This window comes from Chaetura pelagica, unplaced genomic scaffold (genome assembly GCF_000747805.2).
Source record: "Chaetura pelagica isolate M959 unplaced genomic scaffold, ChaPel_1.0 scaffold188, whole genome shotgun sequence".
NCBI classification, from domain to species: domain Eukaryota; kingdom Metazoa; phylum Chordata; class Aves; order Apodiformes; family Apodidae; genus Chaetura; species Chaetura pelagica.
In genome coordinates this window covers 1,918,321-1,938,701 of record NW_009954196.1, presented here as the reverse complement: position 1 = coordinate 1,938,701, position 20,381 = coordinate 1,918,321, and the positions used below count along the sequence as shown (strand labels likewise).

Here is a 20,381-nt window from a genome sequence, read left to right as displayed (position 1 = left end):
GCAAAGGTAATATGGGCTGTTCATACCTTACATTTTTTGTGAGAAAAATGGTCAAGCTTTCAAATAGTCATTCAGTACATCACTATCCCAAACATAATTTCCTATGCTTTTACTTTGTCATTATTTAACTAGGTATTAGTACATCATCACCAAAATTGTGGACACCTAATTTTTACCAGCCTGTGGGTTTATTAACCATATACACACTGAAATAACAGTGTGCATTGTTGCAGGACCAGCATAATTTCTGAAGTACAAATTACTTATAAGCTGTAGTTTAAATATTAAAGATGACAAAGAGAAAAGTTTGAAATAATGGAAGAACCAGACAAATATATTTGAAAATGCAATTAAAAATTGGGTAAAAGACGAGTCTTTAGAACTGCCTGAAACTGTTGATATTTTGTTGTGAAGACACAGCTCTATATCGTGAAAGAACACTATTATATATAATATTTTAGTCCCAATCTGTATGAGAAACATCTGCTTCTTTAATGTCACTTGGATTGGCAGAGCTTAAACTTTATATTTAAAAAAGGGCCTAGTATGAAAACAAAAAAGCTAATTTAAGGTTTAGATTAAAGAGCACTAGGTAAGCTATTTGCAAAAATATTTTCTGGTACCTGCCTCTACTATGGCACATCCTTTTGCCTGATGTAACTATATTTCCAGAAATAATAACCTTACAGTGCTGACATAAAAGTATTAGTGCATGTGTTTTAAAAATAACTCATTGTCTGTATATAGCTTATGCTTTACATTGTTTTAATACTTAAAGCTCTCCTTTAATTCTTTTTTCTTGTTAAACTTTTATGACTTCGTGATTTGTTTTAGGACTTAGCAAGCTGGGGAAGAAAACCCAAGGGAGAAATTATGCAAACACATCTTGGAAAAAACAAAAAGACCGACCAGTCATGTGCATTAAAAACATTTTGGTCTTTGACTTATGCATCCATTGGAGCAGACATGGCTGAGCCACAGGAAAATTTGGCAAGACTTGGTTTACTGGGGGAATGTGAGCAGAATTGGATAATCCACATTAAACCCAGTTTTGCATAAAACTCCTGTGAGCACACAGGAAGTTCCATTTAAATATGAGGAAAAACTTTACGGTGAGGGTGGCAGAGCACTGCAAAAGTGGGTAGGTTGTGGAGTCCCCTTCTCTGGAGATATTCAAGACCTGCCTGGATGCAGTCCTGAGTAATGTGGTCTGGGTGATCTGCTTTAGCAGAGGAGTTGGACTAGATGATCTCTAGAGGTCCCTTCCAACTCTGACAATCCTGAGTAACTGAGGATAGAAAAAGAGACTGCACTAATTGTTAGAGATGGTTGCGTTGCACTGGGCTGAAGAACACTGTGGAAGTAATAACTCATTCTGTGATAAACCTTACTGTACATTTTGGAGGGAAAAAAAAAATAAACCTCAGTTCTCTTAGGTTGTTGTCATTCTGGCATCCTTAAACAGTATTTCATGTACTTAAAACAAAAAGCCATACAGCAGCATTTGCCTGTGTGAGCTGCAGTGAAGCATTTTTAAAGCAGAAATGTGAGTGCTCTCATTAAGCTATTCAATCACTGATCTCTTAGGAATACCAAGTGTTTATTTAAAAAGATCACAGGAAAAAAATTCAACACAGCTTCTGGGAGGCTGGAAGCATATTAAGTGTGGGAGTCCATAGAGCTGCTGAACTGCAAGGTACTATTTAGATTAAGAACAAGGCATGGCAACATGCTGCGGTCTTGTTTTGTCTGTAAATGATTTGGAGTTTGGTGAGCATTCTTGTGTGCACAATCTGGGTCTCGGCGACCGAGCAGGGAGGAGTGAGTCGGCAATAAGTACATGGAGCATTCTGAGTCAGAAATGTGCTTTGTGCCTGGGGATGCAACAGGGTGTCATAGCCTGAGCTTGGAGTGGGTAGTCAGGGCCTTCAGAATTTTCCTCCTACATCTGGTACAGGATTCTTTGTGGCCCTGCACTAATGAGCTGAGTTAATCCTTTTGGGCATAAGAAGACAGCACCAGGAGATACTAATTATAGCACTTGCCCAGGGGTGAGCTCCAGCATGGGAAAGAAGAAGATGCATCAATTAAGGCATCTCTTTTACAAAACTACCAGCCTATGTAGTCACATCTAAAGCTGGCACAGCATTTCACCTAATTGGGAGGGATCCTGAAGTTCATATTATCCTACCTTTTGAGTATACTATAAAGACAGAGACATTTCTTGGAGAGAGATTAGTTTCTGGATCTTTCTGCCTTATTCTAGCTGTTTGTACAGCAGAAGCTGATTATCCACCCAATAAAACTACTGTGCAGATAAGAATTTTGTCATGTATTTGAAGTGAGAGACTACTATGTACTTAAAGATGCAGCATTTTTTGATGTATGTTCTTTCACAAACCAAAGAAAATGGAAGTAAAAGGATACACAAGTTTGATTTTAATTTGTTATAAGGTGTTATCACACAGTCATTTTCAGTGGAGTTCTGTCAAATTCCATCCAGGTAAGGAACTTGTCTTGTAATTGTTTTGGGTTTTTTTAAACCCTTGCTTCCAAACCCTCACTTCCAAACCCTCACCTGACTTTACCTTTATATTATTCTCCGCTTACACATTTTATTTGCAGTGCCATATGAAGACACGGGGACAAGCTTAACACCTGATTATTATCTCAATTTTACTGTGGTTTTACTTTGTGGATTTTAATTGCATTATAGTAATTTGAGGACCACATTCAGTCCATCTGATCCAGAATCAGTGATTTGGGTTCATTTTGCACACTTGCTTTGACTCACAAAACAGGTGAGTCAAATACAAAATCATGTATTTGCGTAAATTGTTATAAAAAATAGGAGAAGAGGATACATGAAACAGAATGCTGGAATATTCCAGCCAAGTTTGGGTTTTGCCTGTGCTGATTTGGTGAATGTAAGCACTGATCCTGAATACCTGACTGTGTTGTCTCACTATATTTTGGTGCAGGACTTTATTTCTTTCAGCATGATGCCTACATTTATCACTGCATCAAAGATCTGAGAGATTTACTTATTTTATAGCTCTCCAGTTCTTATAATCCTTTCTTGACACAGAATCTTATCTAGAATTTGTTAAGCCGTAAACAGATTCCAGTTTCCCAGTTTTCAAAATGGAACATACGTACCTGGAACAAAATGCTGTCCCATGATGTCCTGATCATGTCCATGGTGGAGACAGCCATGACAGTGACATTTTCCCTCTGTTGTGTGTATCTCGGTTATTCTGCAAAACACTTATTACTTCGATAATAAACTTGATTTGTTATTTACCACCAAATTTATTATTTACCTTTCCTCCTTCAGTTCCACTCAGCAAATTATCTGAAGTCCTTATATATATATCCCTCATATGTATGTATATTTATGAATATATATAGTGTAGGTGTATATACAATGCTTACAGTGTTACATATATTTTACTATATAGTATGTAAGGGGTATATATATCTCAGAAATAGTATTAACAAGAAATGGAAGATTTAGAAACTTCTTTTTGCAGAGCTCTGGAATACTTTGTAGTAGAACATCACATAAACGTGGACAGCCTTGGTTTTCATACTGCAGAATGCATTGCAGAATAAGGGGAGAGAGGAGTGACGACAGAGTAGTGAATATCAAAAGAAATTGAGGAGAGGGGGTTTTGGGTGTGTTTTTTTTAATTGTTTTGCAAAACTATTGCTTTTGTGATTTTCACTCCAAAGGTTTTGTTCACATCTAGATTTTCCAACTGTAACTCACTTGAAAATCTCTTCTTTTGGAAGCCCTGGAATTCAGGTTATATAGACTCTTGTCTGTTGCTGTTTGCTTGCTGGGAAAGGAAGCAACATTGTCAATTACTGTAATGGAAGGCCGATTTTTCCTTTATTCCTACACTGATAAATCAAATCTGATTTGTTACACAGAAGAGAGTTCTGTACAAAGATTATGGTATGTTATTTACAAAACCTCAGAACTTTAGTCTATCATAGATGCAGAATGAGGGGTTTTTTTTAGCCATGAAAAAAATCTGACAGTGGTATTAAAGTACAGAACATGCTGTGTGGCAGAGTGACAGCATGAACAGAGTTTGTGACTGGAAACTGATACCTCTGTCTGCTGTGTCTATTTTATTCCTCATTTTGTTTTTAAGTAATCACAAGAGTGATTTACCTGGTCCAGGGTATATGAACTAGGCTTGGAAACTCCCTCTGACAAAACCCAGTGTGTCTTCAGAATATTATTTATCGGGTCCACAGGCTGTGCTTCAAACACTGAACTTCTTTACAAGGTGTTAGTGCCAGGTGGTTAATCCCTTTTGTTGTAGGTGTTTTAACTTTCCTAGCTCTGTTACACTACAAGCTGGCCCTCAAGCATCTCTCTAGACGACTTTGACAACATTGGAGGAATGGCTTCACTCTGTTTCAAAGCTTCATTTCGTATGATTACTGTTATGTTTGGGACTCTACGGTGGGTTTTGGTTTCATTTTTTTTTAAATGTAACTCTTTGTTTTACAGATGAGGGCAGGAACGCAGTTGACCATGCAGGTGGTGCACATATTGTAGTAGACCATGTAAGGTCACTGTGCAGTAAAACAGATCCAGCCAGTGAGAAGCTCTTGACTGTCTTTTGTGGCATGCTGATGAACTATAGCAATGAGAATGGTAAACAACACCAAAAATTTGCTTTATGTCTAGCAGGAGAACAACCTCATCAAAAAAAGAAAAAAAAATATTTTTAAGTCAATTGTAGGTTTACATTGTAGATGCTAAGTTATTCTTAAAAGATCAAGTTCCCTGATTCACATATATAATTTTCTGTTTTAGTAAAATTACATACCCAAAACCACTAGATATCTTTCTGATGCAATTCCATAACGCACATTATATAAAGTTTTAAAATCAACATATGGAATTTACTTCTTTGTCCAAAAGCAGTACATGGAGATGTATCATACACCTTAGGGAACAAAATACATCTACAGAAGTAAACTAGAAGGCTACAATAAGTCCTCCCTTTTTCATTTAGTATCAAACAACACCATAAGACTAGTTTGCTGCAGGCATGCAGGCATGTCTTTTTGATGATTCGGGGGTTTGTATGCCAAACAGCTTTCCTGACTCATTTTTCTCCCAGTGAAATGTATATAAAACCAGGTGTTAAAAGATAGATGGGGAGTAATTTATGTGTATGTTCAACACAGTTCTGTGTCTACAAATTAAAAGTTTAAAAATAAAATGGAGATGTTTAGGGGTGGGGACAAAAACACAAGGTAGTACCTTAAATGATAAATCCTTAACCACTGAGGATAAGAAAATAGTGTTCTACACTAGTTATACAAACATACTGATACATTAGTACCTAGCTGGCTTCTACCTGCAAGCATGGTAATGTGCCCAAGCATATTGTACAGCGTTCACACATTTCCAAGTTTTCCAAATTTGGAATCTAAGAAAAATGGGATAAATAAGGAAAGGTAAATAGAGGCTGTTCTCCTGAGTTCTAATGACATAGATTGCTAATGTAGTTAGCTGATCATGTTGTTTCCTCAGTCATGCTCATTGCCTGAATTGTAGTGTTTTATCGTAGGAAGAGATAGGTTTTTTATTAGCTGCTCACCTTCCCTTAATATCATCACTTGCTGTAAGTAATTTCGGAACCTATGTCCCTGAAACTGTTCTACTTTTCAGGATGGTCCATAGGCTTAACTTTTTCTTTTTTTTTTAACCTTTCCTATAGAGATTTTTTATCTGCTTTATCATTTCTTCTAGCATAGTGTCCTTGTGTGTTTTCTGTGCTCTCTGAAGCTTTCAGCTCTTAGCGTTACTTATCTGTCTCCTAATATCAGTGTTGTATGTGTCTCATCTCTTTCTCTTGTTCTTACATTCTTTTTGTCCTTTTTTCTAGTGTCATCTAAGAATACTTGCTTACAGTACTTCTTCATTCTTCTCAAAATTGCAACTTTCTATTTCCTTTATTCCATATATTTTTCAGGAATTGTTTTGCTTGATGTCTGCATGAGTGTCACATTTTATTGTATTTCAATATTAACTCTGTATTTTTTTTATTTATTAAAATATTTGGAGCAAATAGATATTCTCACTTATAAGCTACCAGACTCCTCTAGGTTAATTAAGACTAATGAGCATCCAGTGTATTTGGTAGCTCGGGACAACAGAGTCCAAAAAACTCTGTGTAGAGATACTGTATAAGTTTTGCTTCAGTGACCAGGCTTCTAGCAGATCTTCCCTAAGAAAACTAATTATGAGATAAATCTCCCAAACAAGCAGCTTCTGAGCAGTTTAACTGTTAGGAACATTGAATAAATGACTCATTCCATCTAGTAAGATAGCTTATTCTGATGCAGTCAGTAAGGCAGTTGTGTAGTTCTGTGACAACTAGGAAGATTCACTAGCTGCTCTCTACTCTGCTAAATTAAATTTTTCATCTCACACTAACCAATTAACTTACATAAGATTCCCAGGAGCCACTGAGGCAATCTCAGAAGTGAGATCTGCTGCTCCCAGACGTGGGTGCACACCAATGACCCTGTCCTACAACCGCATCAGGGAAGAATGCTGGGGGTTTACCACACCCTCACCTTACCCCACATACTTGGTAATCTCCACAAGAAAGGAGCTTTTGGTAGGGGAAACACCTCCTGTTTGGCCCAGCACCCACAGGCATGCTGAGTAAGACCTGTGTCCTGCAGTTTCTTCATGAATTTGCTCACCAACTGGGGCAACCACGGAATTAAAACCCAAATAACCTGCCAAATCAATATATATATTTTTTAAATAATGAATGAGTAGAGGATTAAATTTTTGGAAGAAAACTCAGTGATTGTACCTGCAGCATGTGAATGGAGAGATGGGTTGTTGACCTATCTTGCCAGTTTTAAGAGCCACAAGTACAATTGAACCGTACCTGAGAACCATCATAAATTTTCAGGACAACTGTCAATGTCAAGTATGAGCCCAAGAAAACTACTTACTTCCACACATTGCAGAATCAGGTGAATAATATTCAGAATAAATGCAGTTCTTTGCTGGCCTGTTAAACAGGAAAACTCAGATCGCCCTGACTGTTAATAGTGCTCCTAGATTAACAGAAACCATTATCAGGATTTACTCTCAAAGGCTTGATCCCACGTTACTTAAGGTAAACAGTGCATTGATTTGCTGAAGGATGAGGAGTATGGGATTGCAGCCTAGAGTCCCAGATTGCTTTGTCTGTAGTTATGAAAACAAACTAGACAAAAATAAAAGAAAAATCAGTAGAAGAAGGTGTTTCAATCTTTGAAATAGCACTTCTGCCTTCTTTTTTTCTTGCTTCTGTAATCTTTTCTGCTGAGCATGCTATGTTAAAAAATTACAGGTGGGGACTTTGAAGATTTCTTTACTGCTTTTAATGACTTGCACTCTTTTAAGTTTCACTAGCTATCCAGGTAAGGAAGATTCCAGCACATTTGGTTCTTAGTTGCATCTAATGATCTGTGAACCTTTAAATTTTCTTAGCATTTTCTGAACAAAGAGTATATAAAATTGTTTTATTCTACACAGTTCATCATTCCCAGTCAACTAATTGCCCTTTTTTTCCTATAGCTATTACTCTGTTCTTAATAGCTATCAACTACGTTATTTTTTTAACATCAGACACTCACTCTTTTAAGTTTTTGAATTAGCATAGGGAATTATTACCCATGAGGTTGTTGGGTTGGTTTTTTTCTTAAAAAAAAAAAAGAGGCAAAGAGCATCTATGAGTAATATTTTACTTTCCTAAAGAGAGCAAATTAATTGGGCATTCTTGTATCTTGTCCTGATTCTGGACACTCAGATTGCAGTTGTAACTCCATTCATAACACTGTTGTCTGATATTTAAAACTAAGATTTCCTTTACAAGGTTCTTTTGCCACCTTCTTGTGTTCAGGAACTATTTTTACCTGCTGTCTCTCAATTCTTCCTGTGCCTCCTTGTTATCTTACCATTTCATTAGTTGCTACAACATTAACAAACTTGGCTTTGGCATCTCTTGCAGTTCACTGCAACTTAAAACAAAAGTGTAGATTTTTAATTGCACTGCTAGAAATCAGAGGTTTTTTTCTGATAGAACACATTCCTTTGCCTTCAGCCCAGATTATCTTGACCCTCTCTCTGTGATAATCATATTTTACTACCCAAATTCAATCAGAAACTCATCCCTGCTTTCCCTTATTACTTCTTGAAATGCAAAATTGCAGATATGGCTAGGAGTGAAACAAACATGTCACACCTTTGTGAGTGTTTTTGCTTATAGCTTAATCCCAAACTAAGCAAGCCTTGACAAAAGCCTACGGTAATTCTTTGTAATGCCAACTTGATTTGGGGTACTCACTCCACACCCATGCTTCAAGTAGCTGTTTTGGCACCTTTCAGTGGGTTCAGTGTGTTGTTGTGCTTTTCCCATTCTGAAGACTGTTATCATTACATATAGTCTGTGTAGCTGTAAATCTGCTTAAGAGCTATAGGAGTGAAAAACTAATAACTAATCTAATAAAACTAATAATCAGATGTAAACAGTCACATAGAAGAATTAGTGATGTGATTAGTCTGCAGATCTCATAATCCTGTGAGTCAAGACTACTTAAAAGTTAATTGGATCAGTCTATATGGTAGCTAATTGTCTCCTGAGATTTATAAAGCAAACCATAAAATCATTCTAAAAGAAATGCAGAAATTATGGAAGAATTAGGCTAGTTGGCTTATTAGATAGTCAAACTGGAGACCCGAAGTTAATGTGATACAATATGCATGTGTGAAAGTATACATGTATTTTTATGTGGGTATATATATGTTGATAAAAATAGTTGTTTATAGATGGCTTCCTCATTTCATATTAAATGTCAGTCTGTCAAGGTTGTCTTTCCTTCAGTGCCTTTGTAAAAATGTAACATTCTAATGTTAAATCACACAACAGCCAAGCCTTTCTTATTCCCATAAAATTCTTAATGACTGAAATGAATGTTAGGGACTGATTAGCACTGTTTACCATCTGCAGATGCTATGTAAATATACGAGAAATGAAAGGGAGATTTATGGCACCATTTTTCTGGTCTAACAGCAATATTTCAGTAACGCTTCCTTCTGAGACTTATCTTTGCTAATTTTCATGCTTGCCATGATTTTTGTTTCATTTACATCACAGCTAACGATGTCTAGCATGCTTTTAAGATCTAAATATGCAACGTAATCTATAGCACGTAAAAGCAGGTAAAAAGTATATTGCTTATGAGATTGAGATAATCAATACAGTCACTTATATGTTATACAATTATTTAACATGGATGTGGGGATTGCAAGCAGGTTTCTCTAAGGTACAAAATGATGCTGAAAATTTGCACAAAACAAATTTGCCTTTAGCATTATAATCTCAGTTCCTGTTGGACCACAAAACGACTGGTTGTTTTCCGAGATTCTGTCCAAAATCATGAACTAGCCTAAATCAGCATTTTATGCTCAAATACCCCCAATGAAGTTCTCAATTTGGGATATTCTCCCTAGATCTTACTCTTTGGAGTTTCCATGTGTGCCACCGAAGGACATGGAGCCATTGAAATGCAAGTTTTCGGTAGGTAACTGTGCTGGCGCATGTATTGATTGCCTTTTATCTACCTGTATATGCATCTGTACAGCATCACTGTCAGTGCTTTTCACCCTGAGAAACAGAGGTGTCTTTATTAGTGCAACATGTGACAGCAGTGTAAAATCTGGGAGTTTCTTTTGTGGCTTTAAGTCATAAATCCAGAAGAGACTTTCAGGTTTTCATGCTTCCTGCTCACTATGCATAAAGTTCTGCTTAGGAAGCCGAATTGCTGTTTCATCTTAAGACAGTGTTGCGTGGCTTTCTGGCTCACTTCAATCCTGTATCAGGCAACTGCTTGTAGGATGGATGCATGTGTCCCCTGAATTTGTCTTCTGCTCCAGTAGGCCCTTAGCACTTCCTGGACGGAAAGGCTGAGACACACAGTTACTCCAGGTTACCTGAGCTGCTGTCTTTCATAGGACGGCCAGAGACCTGCTGGCAGCCTCTTCAGCTAAGACTGGAACACTTCAATGTTCTGAATTTCTCTCAACTCAGAAGTGCTGTAGGTCTCCATGCCAGTGAGAAGCCTAATGCTTTTCTCTTAAACAATGTCTAAACAAACTTTGCTCTTATATGTACTCAAGAAACAGCCTCCAATTTCTAACAACAGATGTAAATGACAAGTTCAGAATTTGTGTGGCAAGCCCAGGCTTAAGTATAAACATAGCTGGTAGCTGCTGGCAGCCTTTGATTTTCAAATGTTTTGCCTCTTATGCAGCTTTGTGACTCACAGGGTTGTCCTGTCTTTGGCAGAGGAGAAAGTTTATCCTTTAACTTACTGCAGTTAAAGCTTCAGTATGTCCCGTACTGGTAATTCTTGTAATCCCATTCCTACCACTGTGGACCATTCCTGCCATCCTTCTACTCCAGGGAAATCAAACTGGTATAGAGTCAGGTATAGTACCTGACTTCTGACCTAGCACAATTGTTCTTTCTTGGTATAATTTCTTACTCCTTTTTTTTTCCTGCTTGGGAATTCTAGAAGGCCTTTAATCAGTGCATTCCATGCTCTCTTGAACAACAAGAGAGCCTTCTATTTGGCTCTTAAAGATTCCTTTCAAAGATGGATATGGTTTCCATTTTTTCACTTGTCGTCTCCTCTGTTCTTTTTATATCTTTTGTATTAAGAAAAGAGACAGCAGGAAAAAAAACAACCCTTCTCAAAAGACTCAAAATAGAGAGTTTATGCTTCTGATGTCAAAACCTTTTGCTAAATCATGCCCGTTGAGATTGTCTCTTTGTCCATTACAGTTGGATAAAGTGATTTTAGAGTGACTAAAGGCATAGTCTAGTAACAAAGCAATTTCTTCCTGTATAATTTTCTATGGCATTTGTGGTTTGTGTCTTTGTTCTCCTACTCTCCGTGACTACCAGTTTTCCTTCTGAAATTTTAAGTGTCTGCAGGGAACAATCACAAACCAAGGACAAAACCAGATTATTTACCAGTAACTTGAGTTCTCCTACGTGAGCATTTTCTCCACAGAACCATTCCAGCTCCCCCCTCCCCAATTTTCCTGTTTATAGAGACAGATTTTTACAGTAGTTTGGAATAAAGTAGGAGGGTGTAGTAGTGACTCACACATCTGCTGGAGGTAAAATGGCACTCAATGCATGCGCTAGTGCAATTTGTACTTACCTGAAATTTGACAACTTTAACAGCTCTTTGATGTCTGATGTGGCGTTCTCAAATTTCTTGACCACGAATCTGTGGAAGAGGTAACCCCTCCCCCCCCCCAAATGAAATTCAGTTACTGGTAAGTAATACAGTTTTATTAAAGATGTCAAGCCATAAGGATACCTGCTTATCCTCAATAACCTGTAATAACCATACCATTTACTTATTTAGTGTGCCAAATTGATAATTCTTGAAAAAATATTCTACACTGAATATCAATGAACTAAAACATTCCAGAATCTTTTAATAATGTTTATAACATGACAATTTCAAACTCGCCTGGCAGAATCTTGAAGGCAAAGTGTTTTCCAAGAGCATGACATGATACTAAATTTTCTAGACTAGATGTAATATGTTTTTAACCCCTTGCAAAAATCTACAATTTTTATGGCTCTGATTCCACAGATACAAAAACTCCAACTGATTTCAGTAGCTCAGGATTAATTCCTTAAAAAAAAGTAATTCCTCAGTAGGGCTTGACCCAAAGCTAAATCAAGTAGTTCAGTTCTCTTGAATTCACTAGGCTTTGGATCTCTGTCTTTTGAGCCTGTAACATTTAAACATAAAGTGCTTAGGAACAAAGGAAAAAAGATGCTTAGGAAAAGTACTAAACAACATCTGGTGTGTTCATGTCTGCTTCATTCTGTTCAACTGTGAAACAATGTTTTTCTTCTTTGCTATGTTATAGGTAAAATGTGCAAGAAAAAATATTGTTATAAATAATCCTTTAAAACAATCATGTTTCTGCCTAATCATCAAAACACCTTTCTATTTGCAGACATCTAGGAGCAGTAACTTTCTTACTTGTAAATACTATAAACTTTCATCCTGTGCAAGAAATTATCAGAATGGCTTCTAAGGACTTTTCTTAAACCTTCCATTTTTTTTGTCTTTATTAAACTTCCTTTTTTCTCAAGCTCCTCATACTCTACATTGTGACTTCCTGTGTTTATAAAACTTTTCATGTTTATTTCAGTGCCAGTTTATAGTCATTCTAATTTTAATTTTCCAGTTTTTATCTTTATTATATAGGAACAAGGTCTCAGATAAATAATTATTTCACTGACAGAGTTTTGATTGATTTCAGTCAGCTAGTCTCAGAATCAAACCCAACATTAGGAACCTGATAACCACAAGATTATCAGTAGCTGCATAATTCATTTTACTCTATGATCATATCAGGAGGGAATAGTTCTGGGAATATGTCCCATTATCAGAGGCAAGGGTAATTATGAGTCCCTATCTCAAGTACGGACCCGATCCTAGTGTAGAAGAGTAGAGGAGACAAACATTTTAATGCTGCTTAGCATAGAAGATACTTTGTGTGAAAAATGTTTTTTGGTTTAAAGAATAGTACTACAAATAGAAATGCTAACTTGGGGTTGTACTTTCTTTCTGTGTAGATACTCTGCAGTCACAGCTTATCAATATGGGTGTTATTCCTACATTAGTGAAATTATTGGGTATTCATTGCCAAAATGCAGCTCTGACGGAGATGTGCCTTGTCGCATTTGGCAATTTAGCAGAACTGGGTAAGTCCACAATATTATCAAATTTATATACAGTTTTCATAAAGTTCTATCTTAAAACTAACAAAAGCCTTGCACTGACGCTTGTTCCATTTGGTTTCGAACATTCAAAATTTAAAGCAAGCAATTTCTGCTTATTGTCTCAAAAAATCTATAGTTGTGGATTATTTTTCCTTTCAGAAACTGAAATTTATTTGAGTTCTTTGTACAAGTTTATATTTTATGTTAACGTTCTTCAGTGCAAGTAAGTACATTTTAAATCATCTAAACAGTATTTCCAGAGCACTGCTACTTTCTGTGAATTATTTATTAATAATATAAATAATGTATCCTGGTGTAGCTCCACAAAATTGTGTCAGGATTAAATTTGGCTCATGGAAATCACTGAATGAAACTGAGACAGGCACAGTTCATAAATCTGCCTATACAATATTCTTTTAGGTGTAGAGTTGTAACATGTTCTAAACACTTTCATGTATAAATCATGAATACTACTAGGCTGTAAATGTTATTTGTAGCAAGTTTAGTTACAGCTTCATTTAAATTGCAGTTTGTGGTTCTGCTTTGATCCAATGTCTTAGCAAGTGGATTAGTTTTCATTGGAATTCCACCAAGTGTAAACCAACAGGTTGTTAGGGCCCATGTTTTATTATCACTCGTGTTTTACATTGCTGTTCTTTTGCAACTTATTCTGCAAAATGTTAGTCTTAGGGGTTTTTTTGCAGTGGACTACAGTTAGTTTATCATCCTGTATTTCTAAGACTGACCAATTCAAAATACGAAAAATATACCTGTAATTTTGTACTCTTTTGTGGCCTGAAGCTGTTCACAACTGTTTTTTAAGTTCATAGATTTCAAGGCCAGAGAGAATGTCATGTTATCTTGTGTAGTCTGATCACATGCCTTAAACCTTTGCTTATAGCAGACAAGACTGTTTAACAATAGAAAAGCAGAGAATATAATATGAGTCATATACTGGAAATTCTAGTGTTAAAATGCAACCATAAACCATAAGGACATTAAATGTAATAAATAGTATCTTCACTGAGAATTAAATTCCTTTCCCTCTTTGGAAGGATCCAGCTCAGTAATAAGAACCATGGGAAAGAAGCTTAACAGCAGCTGCTTCCCTTCCTGTTTCCATACACTGAAAAGATGCTTGTTCCTTAAGATTGGCTCAAAATTAATTTAGCTTGTAATACTTTAATCTCCCTTAAGCAATAGCTGAGTCAGTCCCATCATAACTGTAATGTTGTATTTTTGCCTTGTAACTTCAGGGAATTTTATTGTGAGGTTGTCATTTGTCATCACTTAAGAGACAACTGCATTGCACAGATCCCTTGAGAAACATTATGTAAAACCCTTACTCTGCGTCCAAGCAGAGAAAACAAACAAACAAACAAAAAACCAAAACAAAACAAAAAAAAACCACCAATAAAGAGAGTTACGGTTCTGCTTTTAAAAATACTGGAAAGGTCAAAAATCCTCTTAAAATATGCTATGTGGTCATGCATCTTGAGAGAAAACAATAATGGTATGTGCACAAAAGGGTCTAGGTCTGTAGTGCATGCTTTTCCCCAGTCCTTGGGGCCAATTTTACATGAAAATAGTCCCTAACCTTCCATTAGAGCAGTAGCAGAGCTGCTGGAAGGTTCTTTTAACTACAGATGGCCCTCAGGAGGTGGTAACTGGAGAATGCAGAACACCAGCCCTACCACCTGCATCCCCTGTAATACTGCCAGCGAGAAGGAATAAGATACAGGCGATAGAATAAGAGATGCTTTTGTTGAATCTACATTTGACGAACTGCTATCTGCTGGCTAGCCTCCTGGTAGCAAGCCCATCTGTAAAGCTGGTTTATGCTTTCTGTGCAGTATGGAATGGCCCTGCAACAGCCACGCAGGGATTTGAAAGGAAATGTCACCACTGTGAAACCATGTAAATATTATAGCATTCAGTACAATCCTTCATCTCTCCTTTTGAAAATGCAGTAAATAATCTGACAGTCTTGCTGTTAAGCTCAGGGGAATCAAAGACAATATATATTTTTGTAATGTTACTGTTTCTATAGCTACCTTTACATTCTGTTCAGAAGAAACAGCCCCAACAAGCCTTGGTCATAAATTTATATCTTTTTAACAAGCCTTTTAATTTTTAACATAATTAATTCAAGTCACTACAATTTCTCTTAAAATGTTAGACATTTTTCATTTAGTGACAAGCACAAGTTCTTGTCTGTGAAGAGCACTATTAGTCATCGTACTGAATAAACCTGGAATTAAAGAGAAAAAAATAGTCCTACTTTTGATGGGGTTTGTTTACTTGACACTGAGTTTTCCCTTCTGCTTCACAGAGTCAAGTAAAGAGCAGTTTGCCTACACAAACATTGCTGAAGAGCTTGTGAAACTGTTCAAGAAGCAAATAGAGCATGATAAAAAAGAGATGATTTTTGAAGTTCTGGCTCCCCTGGCAGAAAATGGTAAGAATTTGATTTATTTTTTTCTTACACTATTTTTGTATTCATTCCCTTATATGTATTTTTGCACGTCAGCCTCCATTTCAGGGATTAAATGCAGAGTAACTGACTGCCTCGTTCAGAAGCCACTGTGGCTGATCCTTCTGATGGTGGTTTCATATAAAGTGAATAGGTCTTAATTGTCTGAGCATATAACAAGAGCCAAGAAATTGTTGATGCTAATTCCACCTCTGATTCACTTTGCATATGATTATATTTCCTACAGTAGGAATAACAAAAGCTGCTTTTAAGAGGGCTTTGCAACATTTGTCTGCAAAATGCTGGCTCAAGCATTCATAGTCCATTACAATACCAGGACATCAGTCAGTACGTCATTTTTGGGATTGCAGACCCCGTGGCAGTTTCATTTCCCTTGGACATGAGTTTTGCAAGAGGCATGTTAATTGCAGAGCTAAGAGCTGGACACTCCCCACCATGCTGTTTATTGAGAGATCACATGAATTTTTGGTGGTATATATTCTGGTACCCCACAAGACTTGAGTTTCATTCATTCTGCAAGCCAGGGCAGGAAGTGATGTGTGCCCAGTTACCTCTCTGGGACATTCCTCCCAAAGGAATTCTGGGTGGTTTACAATCTACCATGTGCCCTCAAAGAAAGGAAGAAATGAGCTAACAGGTGGAGCTGGACTGAAGTGGGAAGCAGTTTTGAGTATATAAGACATCACAATATTTGATGGCTTTATAACATTGTTTTAATCACGTCAGCATTAAAGCTTCTTTGAATGGGATAAATTACTAGATAGAATTGTAAACCCCAAAGATTTAGGTTTCATTCTACTTTGTTGTACACTCACTCTGCCTGTGTCTGTTTTATACACTATAAATCAATATCAATTTTTGCTTCAATTTAAGAAGATAACTTGTCTTTTCTTTCAAGTGGTATGTGACAACAGAATTCCTTTTTTCAGTTCTTAAAACGCATAGTTTGCCAAAGTACATTAATTTATTATGTAGTAACTAGCAAGTTGCTCTAAGATAGTTCCATCTTTGGAGATTGACACAGAATTGGATCAAACCTTTGGCAAGTTTGACACTTGTTTTGACACAAGTTTATACACTTGTTTTTTCTTAGACTGTGGGTTATAGTTGCAATAAGCTAAGTTTACTGCTTCTGAGCAGAACTCAGGTGCTTGCACATTGTGAAGGAGTCAGCTGAACTCTTCCACTGTGCATTCAAGGCAAACTTAAATGAGTTCAGTTTGCTAATGCTGTTTATGTGCTTTTGATTGCAGATAATTAGCAATAGTTGAGGAGGCAAAATTGGTTAAATAAAGTATTCGCAGAGTTTGCATTTTGGTGATTGGGGGTTTTTGAGGCATTTTCGGTTTTATGTTCAAGCACACTGGTGTAGCAATTAATATTTAAAATCACAGAACATCTGCAATGTGGTATTTTGTAAGTAAGGAACTCTGTTTTTTAAGTACCTCAGTGCAAAAAGTGCCTATTTTAAAAAGATCTCAACTGGATGTTTTGCATTTTCTAACAAGGTTCATGAGAAGGTCAGCTGCTCTTAGAGGAACAATGAATTTCACTCAGGCAAAAAGCCTCAAGACAACGGAAAAGTGAAAGTCAGGCACATTCTTCACCAGAGGTAGAACACGTTTCCTCACCCAACTGTCGCTTGTAAACTATACAAAGAAAATATTTCCAAAGCTTTGGCCTTTAAAATTTTTTAACTTGGACTAAGCTCCTTATTGTTAAAACACCATTTCATACAGAAAGCGAAGAGAAATCCATTTGTTTGCACATTCTGCAGAGGTTTGCTATGGTGCTTTCTAAAAATCACACTGCAAAAACTACCAGAATCACTTCACATAACAAAAAGGCATAAGACAGCATCAGTCAGCCTACCATTCCCACTTAACAGAAAGGGAGTTTGGACATATAAAGGGGATTCCCAGCTCCAAGTTCACAGGGAAAAATCCATTAAAGATAGCATTGTAGAAACAACAGAAAAAATACTGCTCTGAAGTTATGTCACCACCTGGAAAACATGTTTATCACCTTCTCTTTTGAGCTTTATGTCCAATAACAACTGAGAAATTAATTTACCTCATTCATTCCAGCTTTTCTTCAATTACAACAAATTTCTCTTCCAATCCAGCCTTTTTGGATTTGGCCTTAACTGTGCTCCTCCTGCAGCACTTTCAACAAATGGCAGAAATCTTGCCTTATCTAAAAGAAATGAGTAGTTACCTGCTTGTAGATTTCATCAAAAAGCTCAGTATTTTATATTTGCACATCTCAGTGAAGTCAGTAGCTCTTCTGTACATGAAATAGAATAAGAAACCCTAAGTTTGTTGTACAGATGCAGTCAAAAGTCTTTGGAAAGTCCAAACACTGCACTGTCTGCTGTGTGACAACTGAGATACCAGAAGTTTGCTGTAGAGAAATATTCTTGTGTTTGAGAAGTGAAGAGCAGCTCCATCTAGCCCCAGTGTACAGCTGTGCTCTGCAGGCAGTCCAGAGCCAGGAGAGTGCCTGGTAGATTAATAATTACAGAAGTCAGCCCTGAAAATTTGAAGTTACCATTTTATCTACACAAGCTGTCAAACCACTGACATCACCACTTCTTTTTGCAGTCTGCCCTGTGTATATGTACAACAGATGTATTTAAAGTCATGATTCTGACTCCTGTTATCCATGCTATTCTTCAGACGTCATTAAGCTGCAGCTGGTTGAAGCAGGCTTGGTGGAGTGCTTACTTGAAATCGTCCAGAAGACTGTGGACAGTGACAAAGAGGAGGATATTGCAGAGCTGAAAACAGCTTCTGATCTTATGGTTTTATTATTGCTTGGAGGTAAGTACAGTGTGTCACTATCTTCTGTAAAGCAACAGCAGATACTTGCAATGCTGTTTGGCTGCTGATTTTTTACTATTTATTAATTTTCTAAATAACCTAGAGGACCTGCTGCCTGCCAGTTAATATTTAATGGGTCAGATGTTGTCTCTCATCCCATTGCAGGACTGGATTAATTGTAGTGAATCCAGCATAGCTTCACAAATATAAAGAGAAGAATTTTTCCCTAACACTTCTTTGGCTTGCTGACTGTATGCTTTTTACCCTAGATGAATCCATGCAGAAGTTATTTGAAGGAGGAAAAGGCAGTGTGTTCCAAAGAGTACTTTCATGGATTCCTTCCAACAGCCATCAGCTACAGCTTGCAGGAGCACTGGCTATTGCAAATTTTGCCAGAAATGGTAAGAATATGCCATAATAGCTTGCATAAATTTATCTGTGCTGTTCTGTCATGCCCTCTCTGTACAGCTACAAACAAAATGGTCACGGTGAAGCTGGTATTGAGCTGTACAGCAACATTAGTAGTGTTCTACTTTAGAGTCCTGAAAATCATTAAGCCTACTTTAAACATTGTTCCACATTTGCAGAGGTACAGGGGATTTCTGCCTTCTTCAGTGTTGGTTTTTTTCATATCACTCTTTTATCACTCTTCAGTGTCATGAGCACTGCAACTCCCATTGATGACACTGGTCAAATTCTCAACAATGAAACCCAGACAGGAGCAAGGAAATAACCCTTCTATTTTTAAAAAACTGTGGTAAAAATCTTAGTAATAATCTTCCATTCACAAGTGACTTGTCTCATCTTGCACAGATGGGAACTGCATCCATATGGTGGATAATGGCATAGTTCAAAAGCTGATGGATCTGCTAGACAGACATGTGGAGGATGGGAACGTAACTGTGCAGCACGCTGCACTGAGTGCTCTCAGAAACCTGGCTATTCCTGGTAAGCTTCACTTTGCATTGCTAATTACCCAAAGGTGAAATTCTGTTCTCCTACTGTTACCACTCAGGGGACAAGGGTGGAAGAACTGATTGATAGTCCTAGAGGCAGGTCAGGCTGCTGCTTTTAATTCAGGCCCATTGTCACTCTTATGTCTTCTGCACAGCAACCATGACACACAGTTTTAAACACATTACAGGCCTATTGACCGTTCTTTGCCACTGTAACCCCACAGTATTATCCCCCCAGCAAAGGAAGAGCAGCTTTGTAATAGGCAGGGAGCTGAGGAGGCCTTGGATGTGATTTCTCAATCCTTTCTTTCCAGAGTACTGCATTTTAATTTTTTGTTTCATTTGGGATCTCTCTCACACCTGAGGGTCCCCACTTTGTTGAAACTCTGCATTTTTCTGTAACTTCCTCAGACCTTGACAATTCCCACATTGGAGCTGGGGATAGACTTTTAGAATAGCCAGCCTAGTTACTGTTTGTAGGCAGTGAACTGAATGCTAATTTTGTCATTTTTAATAACTTACTTGTATGAGCTTTGATTACCCAAGCACAAAAGGCAGAGCACATGCACATGAAAACAAAGCAGGTCTGTATTACTTGTGTATGCTCTCCCATACCAAGCCAAAAATGTCTTTCATCCATTTATGATTATTTTACTGTTTTCAGTTTTGCTAAACAGTAACTTTCTAAAAATAATCATGGATACATAACTAAATCCATGCAGCTGTAGTAGTATGCTATTTTCTTACCTTTCTCAGGCAAGTAATTCTATTAACTTCCATCAGTCTGCCAGCTTTCCTGCAGCCTGTGCTCAAGGATGTCTGCTCTGCCAGAGATCTACAGAAGGTTTCACATATATTGTTACAGGAAAATGAGCAAGCCATAACTGGCTTCAGTGATGAACTGCTTGTTAAACACTACTTGGAATATGAAATAAGTACTTTTTTTTCTAAATAAAATAGTGAACTAAGTTTGCACCTTATATATATTTCAGAGAGTTTTGTGGAAGTGGAGGATGTAGACTAGTGGAGGGGATGAAAGAGAATTGGGAGGGGGCAGGTGGCAAGGCAATGCAAGGACTACAAGTGCTAGACATGCCACACGACAGTGTTGTATGTGTAAAGTATTGGAACCAGGTACAAGGTTATTCTGCTAATTAGATGCTGTGTGACATAGGTGAGTGTTGTTGGTAATCAATTTCCTTGTATTTGGGGTGCAAGGACCAGCCTGCGCTTCTACTTGATGAGTTTTGTG

The 20,381-nt window shown here is 37.3% G+C and overlaps 1 protein-coding gene across 1 annotated transcript in view; it reads left to right on the top strand.

Annotated features, from left to right (window-relative positions):
- The window catches only part of RAP1GDS1 (RAP1, GTP-GDP dissociation stimulator 1), a 70,987-nt gene that overhangs the window by 39,691 nt on the left and 10,915 nt on the right, over positions 1-20,381 (top strand). The window contains exons 5-10 of the mRNA XM_010003189.1: positions 4,529-4,675; positions 12,711-12,839; positions 15,190-15,315; positions 18,030-18,173; positions 18,443-18,574; positions 18,987-19,121. Of these exons, the coding sequence (XP_010001491.1) occupies positions 4,529-4,675; positions 12,711-12,839; positions 15,190-15,315; positions 18,030-18,173; positions 18,443-18,574; positions 18,987-19,121 (813 nt within the window). The remainder of the gene's footprint in view (positions 1-4,528; positions 4,676-12,710; positions 12,840-15,189; positions 15,316-18,029; positions 18,174-18,442; positions 18,575-18,986; positions 19,122-20,381) is intronic.